Raw genomic sequence first — 13,002 nt, 5'->3', positions numbered from 1 at the left:
CAGTTCTGAAGGCAAAAGGGGGTCCAACCCGTTACTAGCATGGGGTACCTAATAAAGTGGCCAGTGAGTGTATATACACACTCACCTATAGGATTATTAGGAATACCATACTAATACTGTGTTTGACCCCCTTTTGCCTTCATAACTGCCTTAATTCTAAATGGCATCGATTCAACAAGGTGCTGAAAGCATTCTTTAGAAATGTTGGCCCATATTGATAGGATAGCATCTTGCAGTTGATGGACATTTGTGGGATGGACATCCAGGGCACGAAGCTCCCGTTCCCCCACATCCCAAAGATGCTCTATTGGGTTGAGATCTGGTGACTGTGGGGGACATTTTAGTACAGTGAACTCATTGTCATGTTCAAGAAACCAATTTGAAATGATATGAGCTTTGTGACATGGTGCATTATCCTGCTGGAAGTAGCAATCAGAGGATGGGTACATGGTGGCCATAAAGGGATGGACATGGTCAGAAACAATGCCCAGGTAGGCTGTGGCATTTAAACAATGCCCACATGGCACTGCGGGGCCTAAAGTGTGCCAAGAAAACATCCCCCACACCCTTACATCACCACCACCAGCCTGCAAAGTGGTAACAAGTCATGATGGATCCATGTTCTCATTCTGTTTAAGCCAAATTCTGACTCTACCATCTGAATGTCTCAACAGAAATCGAGACTCATCAGACCAGGCAACATTTTTCCAGTCTTCAACTGTCCAGTTTTGCTGAGCTCTTGCAAATTGTAGCCTCATTCCTATTTGTAGTGGAGATGAGTGGTACCCGGTGGGGTCTTCTGCTGTTGTAGCCCATCCGCCTCAAGGTTGTGTGTGTTGTGGCTTCACAAATGCTTTGCTGCATACCTGCAGAGTGGTTATTTCAGTCAAAATTGCTTTTCTATCAGCTTGAATCAATTGGCCCATTCTCCTCTGACCTCTAGCATCAACAAGGCATTTTTGCCCACAGGACTGCCGCATACTGGATGTTTTTCCCTTTTCACACTATTCTTTGTAAACCCTAGAGATCGTGCGTGAAAATCCCAGTAACTGAGCAGATTGTGAATTACTCAGACCGGCCTGTCTGGCACCAACAACCATGCCACGCTCAAAATTGCTTAAATCACCTTTCTTTCTAATTCTGACATTCAGTTTGGAGTTCAGGAGATTGTCTTGATGAGGACCACACCCTTAAATGCATTGAAGCAACTGCCATCTGATTGGTTGATTAGATAATTGCATTAATGAGAAATTGAACAGTTGTTGCTAATGATCCTTTAGATAAGAATATATATATTTATATAAATTTGCACAGAGTTATACCTCACTACTATGCCAATAAATGCCCCTGCATATTCTTGGCATAAAAGAGACAGTACATTCATTCTAACATAGGCTAATAATGAAATAAGCTGATACAATACTATGTTTTTAATGGAGTTTGTACTCTTAAAGCACCACCGTAAACATAAAGCATCGCACTAGTCCTTTAAGGGCACATATTTAAGAGAAAAAAAAAGAGGAAGCACGCTTCCGGTGGATGGTGGATAAAGACAAAAACAGAGAAGCAGCCCAGCAGTGAGAAGAGGACAGTCCGTCGACGAGGTGAGGGACTTTGTTTCAGAAGGTGGCCAGCTATCGTTGACGAAGAGACCCAGACGAAGAGCGAGGACACCCGCAGCAGACAGACACAGTGACACCGAGCCATGGTGAAGATCAGTTTCCAGTCCGTCGCGGGACAGAAAGTGGAAAAGGAGAATGATGGCGAGAAGAACGAAATTCTCATTCCTCATCCGATGGTGAGTATTTCTCTGATTAAAAACGCTTGTCATTGTCGTCTTAATATGACACTTCTCCACCGGGATGCCTGTTGTGCCCAGGCTGTCCTGCCTGGTTGTTCTGCGTGGCAGCCTGCACCTGCACAGCCGTGAACAGCAGGGCATTTTGACAGCATCTATCGCCATTTGGTTGGAAACAAACCCATTGCTTCGATGGTTTTCTTCTGCACCAGTAGTTACGCTTATTGTAGGCTTGATGCAAGTTATTATAATGTGCAAATGCATGCTCTTTGTTACGGGCTGTAGTATTAAGCAAAAATAAATTTAACAATGTAAAAGATTTGTTTTGGATTTTGCTTTATGAGTGACATGGCCTCTGATTATAGTTAAATGCAGATTTAAATAAACAACTCCCCAGCTTAAAAAAGATAGAATGCAAGAAATGTGCTTTGGTTGACAAAATGGCAGATGATGTGGCTTGCAGTGCATGCAAGATGATTTTTCACAGCTCTAAAGGAGGAAGAGCAATGGAGTCCTCAACTTTACCTATCAGTATCAGCATCAGCATCACCTTATCAAAGATACATGGCTGAGTCCTGAAGATGAAGAACCATAATGGAATTTAGATAGGACTAGAGCCCGACCATATAGGATTTTTAAGGCCGATAGCGATACAAATATTTGGTTATTTAAAAATGCGATATATTGGCCGATATATATATATTTAAAAAATCCAGTACGTGTTGTAAAACATTAACCGATTTCACTAACATTAGTTATTTGTAGTTATTCATGAGTTCTCACTAAAATAATATGATAATAATTTGTATAGTGTAAACAGAACAGAGGGACATCAACACATATTAAAGTTCTAATTAATAAAATGTATAAAAATACAAACTTAAGATGTAAAACTTAAAGTCCTTTAGCAAAAACACATAAAAAATAATCAGTGTTATAACATGGTTGACCGTCCGTTTTTTCTATTTTTTTCATATTAATTTATCAGAATCATTTATTTGTCATTATCGGCTATTATAAATGTTGAAACCGATAGATCGGGAAATTACGATATATCAGTCGACCTCTAGATAGGTCATCAGGCATAAATATCAAGCAATTATTTCAAAAGTACAGAGCTCGAGTGGGTGTGGGACTTTGAAGTCTGTTCATCCAAGTGTATTGAACGGGAGACAGACAGGCCTCATGGTGTGGCACGCTCTAAGTTGGTGTGAAAGAGCCTCTGTCTCTCTCTGTGTGGTGAGAGAACACAAAGAACCGAGACTCACTGAAGTGTGTGTTCACACATTTACAGTTGTCGTGTTGTCCTTTGCACCCTCTTCTTCCAAATACTGCCACAAAGAACATTGTACTCAACTGAATTTACTTGGTTCTAATAGTAAAATATACATACAGGATAGACACCGGGCTAATATAAGGTTCAGCAATATACAGCATATTTAGCAGACCTTGTGAGACAAAGGCTCTGCTTTCTAGTTTTTGTGTCATTTCCTACTTAAAACGATGGAACATGTTCAGACACGATTGTCATGGTTTTCTGTCAAGTTTCTGAGAACAACTGTTCTCATGCACACATTCATTTTTTCATTTACAACTCCAGCTGGTCTAATCAGATTTATATTTTTATATCCCAATATCAGAACAATTTGGACTCAAAAGGACTTCAAAATCTGTACAGCATATAACACCCTCTGTCCTAACCCTAGCTTGGATAAGGAAAAACTCCCCAAAACTTGAGCTTGAGAATAGCAACCATCAGGATATAATTTTACCTGCCACAAGCACTCGACAGTACAGCATTACTTGTTAGTCATTGTTTTTGTACATGGAAGCAAAAAGTGACTATCTACTGTCTGTGTGTAGTGCCACCTTGCCAGCACAGGTTGGGCGCGTGGCACCAACAGATGGACTGCGAGACTGGAGGCGTCTGTGTAGATGACTCACCATCTCAGTCAAGTTTTCATCACAGAGCGCTCCGTCATCCCTTCCTCTGGGAAGTGCTACTAATTCAACATTGAAATGCGGAGTTGCCATTTATGCAAGCTTCTATTTTAGTTAGTTAATTTGGGTCATTTTCAGCTGCTCTTCTTGGTAAAGATGAGTAAGCTGAAAGTTGGATTGAAGCTACCTGGAAATGCTTTTTCTGTGCCCGTTTGAAGTAATTATATCTCCGTTGTGTTTTTTAGGATGAGGATGAGCTGGTCCTGCCGCTGCGGCCCAAAAAGTCTCCCCTCAATGGCCTGTGCTGCCTGACGTTTGGCCTGGTTGTGTTCATGGCTGGTCTGGTCCTTGCCTCCATTTATGTCTACCGCTACTACTTTATACCTCATGTAAGACCTGATTATACTCTACTGTGTGTTGTATGTTTCTAAGATTGTTTATTGAATGATATACAGTACTGTATTCATAAATGAAATGAGTCACTGCAGTAAAAAACAGGACAGACTTGTTTCTGAGTGTTCCAGCTGTTGTGTTGATCCAAATGCTTATTTATGTGTGTTTAGATCCCAGAGGAGAACCTGTTCCATTGCAGGGTGCTTTATGAAGACTCTGCGTATGCCCCGCTGCGTGGGCGTCAGGAGCTGGAGGAAAATGTTGGCATCTACTTGGCCGATAACTACGAGAAGATCACTGTGCCCGTGCCTCACTTTGGAGGCAGCGACCCTGCTGATATAATCCATGACTTCCACAGAGTGAGGATCAAAAACACACTCAGTTGACATCTATAACTTCAATAGAAAACCCACAAAGTACACAGTTAAATATTTACCACAATTAACTCTTAACTTATTTTATTATTTTTTTTTAAATAGCATAAAAAGAAAACACAAAAAATGAATACATAAAACAAGACCACAATCTGCAGCCCAGCATACTGCAGCTCGTAACAGCGCTCAACATGCTCACAAATTGACATTTTTAACTGATGATGACCCTTAATGAAAAGACAGCAGATCATCAAAGTCAGAAGGATTCAACCTCTGCAGACCATGAGTGTCCATACAACATTTTAATAGCCATCAGTTAAATATTTGTTTAAGTATTTCAGTTTGGACCAAAATGGCAACATCTCCAGGGCCCTTTTGCTAACATGGGTAAAATTATTCTAACTGCAAACGCATAACATCAGCACAGAAAGCCTAAGTACTTGTCTTTAGCATTTGTATTTGATAAACTTCTTTATTTTCCAGGGACTGACTGCCTACCATGACATTGCTCTGGACAAGTGCTACGTTATTGAGCTCAACACCACCATCGTGATGCCTCCACGCAACCTTTGGGAGCTACTTATCAATGTGAAGGTACTGCAATATAAAACAACTTAATGTATTTATAAGCACTATTTCTTTCTTGGAAAGGAATGGCTTTATTTTTAGCCTTCCCTGTTGCTAAATGTTAATGAGATGGTTCACATTTGACTCTACCAATGTAAAGTTTAATGTATGGAAAAATAACTCAAAAAACTGAGATCTGGTCACACGAGTTAAGGTGAAATTCATCTTGGTTGGTTACCTACAGTAGTTAGCGAGCTAACAGCTACCATGCCAGCAAGCTTGGAAGATGCTTAAGCCACAAGAGCCCTTTAAGCTCCTTTTTTCATGGCATCTTGTTCTCGGGCTTGTACATAATTTCATCAAATACGGTGTAAATCTAAATATTTGGTGTAGCTGTTTTTATTCCAACAGGGTAGGCTTTAAATTAAAGTGGAGAGAGTGACACAGCTAATAAATGATGATAGCTCCCTTCATTTTGGACTCTCCAGCTCTTCATTCCCTCAACTGTCTGCACGGTCAAGTTATTATGTGAACACGTCCATGTGCACAGACACAGTATAGTCTGTTTTTGGACTATTCAGCCCCTTAGTGTTTCTGTTGAAAAACATTTTCCAGTGACCTTGTTATTGTACCTTTTGTCTCTTGCAGAAGGGAACATACTTGCCTCAGACCTACATCATCCATGAAGAGATGGTGGTTACTGGCAAAGTGCACAACATGCGTCAGCTGGGACCCTTCATCTACCGCCTGTGCAATGGGAAGGAAACGTACCGTCTGAACCGCCGTGTAACCCGCAGACGTAAGTTGGGGTTAATGCAGGGAAACATTTTAAAAGGCCCATCAATCACATAGTAGATGTTGGTACGCTCTGTGTTTTGGTTTTAATGGATAGAAGGAACTTAATTGTTTGAAACTGTTGTGATCATGTCAAGTCACTGATCCCCTCTCTGTGTCTTACCCCGTTTCCCTCTCAGGCATCAACAAGCGCGAGGCGAAGGACTGCCACCACATCCGTCACTTCGAGAATACATTTGTGGTGGAGACTGTTATCTGCGATGAAGCGTGAAAACGGCGGTCATCCGTTTCATCCCACCCACCCACCCGAAGGCATATCTACAGTCACCACCCCAGCCAATGTAGCATCCTCCTGTGGAACTGATGTTTGAGTTGCACTTTACTTGTGATTTTGGTTTATTGTAAAATATGTTTTTCTTTTCTTACAAACCTATTTTTTATTGTTTGTTTTCTTGGGTCTATTTTCCATAGGTAATAATTACACTGAGGTATAATGCTAAACTGTTGGTTCTATCATACGATTTTCCTTGTAACAAAGTCCTTTAGCCCATAATGAAGTATAATTTCAAGACACCTCATCTTCCTCTTGGGATTTGTATGATGGTTACCATCGTTTGGGGAGATGACTGTCTCCATTTGTTGTCAAGGAGACTGTACTTTTGTGTTTTTCTCTTGCCCTGGAGGTTACTTTGTCTTTTAGTTCCACTAACACAATCATCTGTGCAAAGCATGAAGCCTTGCTTCTCTAAACAAACATTATCCATAGACAATAATTCCATAGTTATCTTTTTCCCCCATGTTCTCTCTAATGTAAACATGTAACTGCTGATTACTAGTTGCTTAATTGCGTCTTTATCCTCTTGCCTGCCTGTTGCTTCTTTGCTCCCCTTTCTGCTTTTCATTTCCCAGAAGTTTAAGAAGGTTGCATTGGACATTAGTCTGCTTTCACTTATATATTTTTTTTGTACTTTTTTTTTTTTTTTTTTTTTTTTTTAAATTATAGTATTTCAGCACAATTAAAACTGGTGATGACCCATATTTATTTTTGATGCTTTTCTTTGTCACTTTCTAATGTTTTTGGTGTGCATTTTTTGTTAATTGCTTTTGTGAATGATTTTAAGACAATGTCTTTTTCTTCCCTTGCATGTGTTTATCTATCTGTTAGATTTTTTGTAAAACAACGTTTAAAGCCTTAGTCCAGAGTCAGAGACTGGATTAAAGTCAAGACTACTGAAAGGGAGCATATTATATTAGTCAAACAAAAGCAACTTTGATCTGTATATTTTGTCTGCCGAATGAAATCTGTCTGTTAATAAAGTAGTGGAAATAATAACTGTGGATTTGTTGACGCCTTATTCAATTTCATACCCCCAAACCTCTGGCAAAATGACCCGGCAACATTATGCTACAGCCAGGATGTTTTTAATTCAACGTACATTTATAGTCCTCATTTCACTTCTTAATGTTATAATTTTCATATATTTAATTGCATTTTAGCAGCAATCAAAGTTGCCGTGAGTACCATGTTTGTTATAAGATGTGACGTTATTAGATTATTAATATAAATATTTACATGAAACATTTTACTGGTGATATAACAAATATTAGCTCCGGTTCAATGACCCCCTCCCCAACCGACAACTGAGAAAACCCTATCCTCTGACAAATACCTTGAGATTCAGTTAAGTTGAAAGCAACAGTAAAAGTGTGTAAGTGGCCCTTGAATTATAGTTATTTTGGTCAAGATTCAAGAATAAACTTTTCACACCCAATTTACTTTGAAATTATTTGGTTTGTATTTAACAGAATTATTTATATCAACACACTGACTTAAATAGCCAGCTACACATACTATAATCCATCTTTTTGTTAAAAGTTTTTTTACCCAAATCATAAAAATTGTAATTTACATCTAATGGTTTCAAACCATGCCGATGGTTTTTGGTGAAATTCTTCCAAATTTTGAGATATTGTTAAGAGACAAAAACGGTTCCACTGTTACCGTTTTTTGACATCATGGTTATGGTTTTTTTTGCTGAATTTTCACAGCTTGTTCTCATAGTCAGACCAGCGTGCCTCTCCCTGATTACTCTATTCATTCATTTGCTCGTTCGGATGTTGATTATAGCTTTTATTGTTGTGCTCTGCAATGGTTTCTGTAAGCTACAGTATTGCATCAAGTAGCTAATTTTTTACTTGTTTCTAATGTCATCAGCCTTATCCAGCTCTTGCATCACACCCACCCACTTCCTGCACAACATCCTGTGAGATGGATATCTGTGTCGTTGGAATTTAACCAGATAACAAAAATACAATTGATATTGCATCAGTGGTCAAATTTGACCCAGTAGTGTGTAAAATTAGGTGAACCAATGTAAACCAAGTCATAGATGATTCCCGTTATCGAATACAATCATCAATGGCTTATTGCATTTGCAAGGGTTCCTTTTGGATCATTTCAAATCTGCCTATGTGGTAATCACGATCCTTACAGTCAGATGTCAGTTTATAAAGAGGTCCTTTATAAACTGCTGGCTCTGTGACTGAAACGCTCTCATACCAAACAAGACAAAAGCCTGAGTCACGTCAAAGGATTTAAGCATACAGAACACATCTTACATAAAATAATTAAAAGATACCATGAGAAAAGAATAATGCTAAAATGAGATTACATCTTCACCCAAAACCTTACACTACACTTTCTTTCTCATCAGCTTTGCTGTCAAACATGCAAGTTTTCACGCTTTGAGTTTAGTTCTGATGGCTGAAGGAGAAGGTACAACACAAGGTGATTTCAGACAGTTGGGAAACAATCGAAAATTTGCTTGCCAAGAAGTTACATCTTTTGGAAAAATACACTTATTTGCTTTCTTGCCAAGAGTTAGATGAGGAGATCAAAACCACTCTCATGGTAAAGCTATGATGCCTGGAAGCACTTGGTTTAGCATAGCATAGTATAGCAAAGCATAGCATGGCAAAGCATAGCATCAAAATTAGAAGAAGGGGGAAAACAGTTAGCATGGCTCTGTTCAGCCACCTAGCTGATTCACCTGTTGGCAGTCTTTGTGCTAAACCAACTAACAATTTCCTAGCTGTATAGCTTCAAATGTATCCCATCCAACTTTTAGCAAGAAAGCATGATTTCCTCTAAAACTGCTGGGACTCTTTCAATGCATGTGATGTTACAACCATGGACTGTATATAACAGTCTACGGTTACAACCTATGAGCATGAATTAGTGATAGCAACTTACATTTACAAGCCTATTTTTCCCCTTTCTTTTAATAAACATTTTAATAAAGAGACAATGTTGTTTTTGTTGTTGTTTTTTTGTTTAAAACCAATTAAAAATCTATTACAATGTTGAACTTGAAGCCAAACGAATACCCCTCCCACAACCAATCAAGCTATTTTACAACAAAAAATTTGAATGGGAAACATAGGAGAACTGATCAGCCATCTCATGAAAATTATTTTAAATCTGCAACGTTCCACTTCCAGGATTGCTCCTGTGCAGGTGATAATTCCAAAGGATGTCTCTCTTTTTGGCCGTTATGTCCGGAGATCTCTGCAGGGTAAATCCAGACACCTAGCTAGACTATCTGTCCAATCTGAGTTTTCTGTTGTGCAACTCAACAATTTTTGAACGTAGGCCTACACATGCTCCACCAAAACAACTTCCTTCCTGAGGCTATTTTGCAGTGACACCGTGGCTATGGGTGCTGCTAAACGCCAGACAGTGTCATAGTTTTTGATTCATGATTGTGTTTGGTTTAAAGAAATGCCAGTGAACCAGAGCACGTTTTTCTCCCATCACGGAATGCTGTGTGGACTAGCCAGACCCTCGTCCGCAGCGCTGTGGAGGAAAGTCTGGCAAAGCTAACCTACATGAAAATAGTGTCCTTGGTCTACTGCTCTCTTGCAAGTTCTATATCCTCTTTTTTCTTCCAGAAAGCATCCAGAGAAAAGTAATACAAAAGTGGATCCAGACAACAGTTAAAACTAGCAAGACATAATAAAGGTGTACTCACAGGTAGCCCATACAATAATAAAACAACTGCCATGGGCAAGAAACAAATGATGAACATCATCATGTTCATGATAAAAATTAACATGACATTCACCTTGTTGTTGACACTTGCTGAGTCAGTGAGATGTCTGCGTAGAGTCCAGGACACCAACGTGGTGCCCACAACGTTGACTGCCAGTAGGATGAGCTCTAACATAGACGATACATAAGTACTTGCTGATTTATGATAGTGGCGATTGTTATTATTAATGGTGACATTGTGTTGAAATTCAAAACAGGTAGAGTTGTTCTTACGCTTAAAAAACATTGAAAATTCCAATCTCTCAGGGATGTTCAACACCCCCACAAACAGCCAAGCGAGTACAACAGCTTTCAAGGCGTTGGAAGCGGTTCGGAGATGGCGTGACCTCAGAGGGTAGAGGACAGCCAGCAGCCGGTCCACACTAATGAAGGTGATGAAGATGGAGCTGGAACGTATGTTGTTGTGAAAGAGCATTGTGGTCCAGATGCATAGCTCATTGCCTAGTGACCAAGTGCCTGTGGCGTAAAAATGGACCCTCATGGGCAAGGAGATGGCGAGCAGCAGGTCAGAGAGGGCCAGGTTGACCATGAAGACAACACTGGGGGATTTGAGGTTGTGGCGTCTAAGCAGAATCCACAGTGAAACAGCGTTGAGAGGTAGACCCAGTGCCAAGATGCAGCCATAGACCAGAGCATAAACCAGATTTGACTCATGTCCATCTTCCATGGTGTTGTTCGTGTCAGCCTACCTGATGAGAAAAGCAATGTTTCAGTATGCTTTTTTGAATATTGCAATCAAGCACAGGACACGTCAGTTCCTCCCTCTGCTCTTTATCTGTTTGAAGTAAGGCTGGATGTTGAAAATGTCAGATTGTAAAGGCTGATCGGAAAAGTAACAGGAAGTTAACGTGACTCAACTCAAGAACTTTGGTCACACGCACATTAATGAACCAACTTTTAAATTTGATATCCTGTTGCAACCTAAATAATATATTTTAACCGAATGGATTACCATTACCATTCATCATGACAATGCTAATAAGAGCTTTACATGTGTAGTTCTTCCCAGCTCATTTCAAAGAAACTGCATGATGATATTTAATGTGATATGAAACATCCTTAAATTGGAGAATTTACATTTACGTTTATTTTTTACCTTTAGACGATGTGTCTGTGACTCCAGGCTTGAGTGTACTCAAGATAGGCCTTAATTACATTTTCAAGCATGTAGTAGATTTAGAACAAACTCTGAGGGGAGAAACGTTTTGCAAACATACATGACTCCAAAGGGACGCATCGAGTGTTACTGGAATTAAGCATCACACACACAAACCCACGCACCCACACACCCACACCCACACACACACACACACACACACACACACACACACATACACACACACACACACACACATTTCAAGAGCCACTATCAGGGTTCTCAGCCAGCCCTTCGACTGCAGTGACCCCAATGTGTGTGTCTGTGTGTGTGTGTGTGTGTGTGTGTGGGGGGGGGGGGGGGGGGGGGGGGGGGAATCGCTTTCACACCCTGGTGCAGCACATTAAGGGGAAAAGACGAATCAAGTCAAGAAAATGCTCCTCTAACTCCACCGCTCCAAAGAAAAGCCATTACAAGGCAGAGAGATCTTGTTACTATACCAAACAAAGCCAACACTCTATTTTGCTGAGCAGTTTAAATGGCAAACACACACACACACACACACACACACACACACAGTCTCACTCGGTTCTCATAATAATGCTCAGGTCATATGACAGTTTCCACAGCCACTTTTCAAGGGATCATATCATCACTGTAATCACTTTTGAGGACTATAAAGGGAGTTGATGTCCTGCACATTGGATACACATTACTTTTAGCTTAAAGTATTCTGATTTGGTGGTAAAGATGTTTTTCTCACCAGCCCGCTGTCTCATCCTTCTACTCGTCTTAAACTTCACAGATGCTGGTGAGTTGAATGAATGCGCCACAGAATGCGATAATGGGTTTACTCACAGATTTGAAATTGGCAGCTTGACAGCTTGATAAACATGCAAAATATATCAAAGCAAGTCACATATATCAGGATTTGCAAAGGTTTTTGAAAAGTTTAAATCATCCTTCTATAGCACAAATATGAGTAAATATGAGTAATATTTGACATTAGTTGTCAAGTTTGAGCTGGAACACAAAAGAAAACAGATGCTGGTGGTGACAGTGAATCCCTTGGGAAACTGATGTTAGATGTTGACTGTTTCTGAAATAGATCAGAGATTTTGTAGGTAGAGTTTTAAGTATTTTTGCCAACCATCACTTCACTGACATAGACATAACCTGTTTTAATCAATCAAACGACTGAGAGAGCCACATAGGAGCCTCATTAGAACAAGTTATCAGTTCTGGTACCACCACCATTGTATTTTTTACATGACTGTGCACAATTGTCCTGTCTTTCCCTTGCTGCTTGGTTCCTTTTTAAATGCCAGGACGGATTCTGTGGAAGATCAAGGAGCGTGTGCGTAATCTCCAGCTGCAGAAAGCCAAGCCGCATCTCCAGAAGCAGACGGTCAGTGGTCGTCAACCTCTCCAACATGTTAAGGAGGGCAGGATTCACCAACAGCTGGACCACTTCAACCGACAAGACGTTAGCACCTTCCCTCAGGTAGAGAAAGATCAATGATCAACAGCCTGTCTGTTGTGAGTGCATGGAGCAGATGATTATACGATACAGACCGGATATTTGAGACATTAAAAGCAATTGTAGACTTGACTTTGAAAACATACAGAGATGGCAAAAGAATGCTCACACAAGGTTCAAAGCACTGAGAGGCAACTGAAATAAAATATTTTTTGTCATCCACTTTTTTTTGTGTGTTTATGACTTGTAAGAAAAGGTTACTATTTTCATTTTTAAAAACAGTTGAAAACAAAAGTTTAGGCAGGTGCTATATCCACCAGGTGAATTTTCATTTGTACCTTGCGTTTAGAGTGCTAGGAGAAATTAAAGCTGCTTTTTGTCCCACATAGAACGTTGGGTAGAAGTGCACTTCAGCCTCTTGTGGAACAAATGAGAATTACAACAACA

General features: G+C 39.9%; 3 protein-coding genes across 3 annotated transcripts in view; 2 read left to right on the top strand and 1 right to left on the bottom strand.

Annotated features, from left to right (window-relative positions):
* The first annotated feature begins 1,528 nt into the window (after positions 1-1,528).
* On the top strand, positions 1,529-7,201 carry LOC117942228 (integral membrane protein 2C-like). The gene is made up of 6 exons (XM_034867589.1): positions 1,529-1,798; positions 3,985-4,128; positions 4,303-4,491; positions 4,990-5,100; positions 5,722-5,872; positions 6,048-7,201. The coding sequence occupies exons 1-6, from the start codon at positions 1,706-1,708 to the stop codon at positions 6,137-6,139; spliced, it is 780 nt and encodes a 259-aa protein (XP_034723480.1). The 5' UTR covers positions 1,529-1,705; the 3' UTR covers positions 6,140-7,201.
* Positions 7,202-9,683: 2,482 nt separating this feature from the next.
* LOC117941977 (lysophosphatidic acid receptor 4-like) lies at positions 9,684-10,746 on the bottom strand. Its single transcript, XM_034867246.1, has one exon. It carries the CDS (start codon positions 10,644-10,646, stop codon positions 9,777-9,779), a length of 870 nt encoding a protein of 289 aa, XP_034723137.1. The 5' UTR covers positions 10,647-10,746; the 3' UTR covers positions 9,684-9,776.
* A 1,026-nt stretch (positions 10,747-11,772) lies between these two features.
* LOC117942532 (thymus-specific serine protease) overlaps positions 11,773-13,002 on the top strand; it is a 10,809-nt gene continuing 9,579 nt past the window's right edge. The window contains exons 1-2 of the mRNA XM_034868037.1: positions 11,773-11,886; positions 12,404-12,579. Coding sequence (XP_034723928.1) covers positions 11,826-11,886; positions 12,404-12,579 — 237 coding nt within the window. The 5' untranslated portion in view covers positions 11,773-11,825. The remainder of the gene's footprint in view (positions 11,887-12,403; positions 12,580-13,002) is intronic.

Source organism: Etheostoma cragini, chromosome 3 (assembly GCF_013103735.1).
Source record: "Etheostoma cragini isolate CJK2018 chromosome 3, CSU_Ecrag_1.0, whole genome shotgun sequence".
Lineage (NCBI taxonomy): Eukaryota > Metazoa > Chordata > Actinopteri > Perciformes > Percidae > Etheostoma > Etheostoma cragini.
The sequence above is the reverse complement of the archived record's forward strand: the minus strand, read 5'-3'. Positions and strand labels throughout refer to the sequence as shown.

What these genes read in the sequence shown, in the direction of transcription:
- LOC117941977 (XM_034867246.1), bottom strand. Translation starts at nt 10,646, where the DNA reads ATGGAAGATGGACATGAGTCAAATCTGGTTTATGCTCTGGTCTATGGC.
- LOC117942228 (XM_034867589.1), top strand. Translation starts at nt 1,706, where the DNA reads ATGGTGAAGATCAGTTTCCAGTCCGTCGCGGGACAGAAAGTGGAAAAG. An exon ending in TAATCCATGACTTCCACAGA is followed by an intron (nt 4,492 to 4,989) that starts GTGAGGATCAAA and finishes TTTATTTTCCAG; the next exon opens with GGACTGACTGCCTACCATGA. An exon ending in CCGCCGTGTAACCCGCAGAC is followed by an intron (nt 5,873 to 6,047) that starts GTAAGTTGGGGT and finishes TTTCCCTCTCAG; the next exon opens with GCATCAACAAGCGCGAGGCG.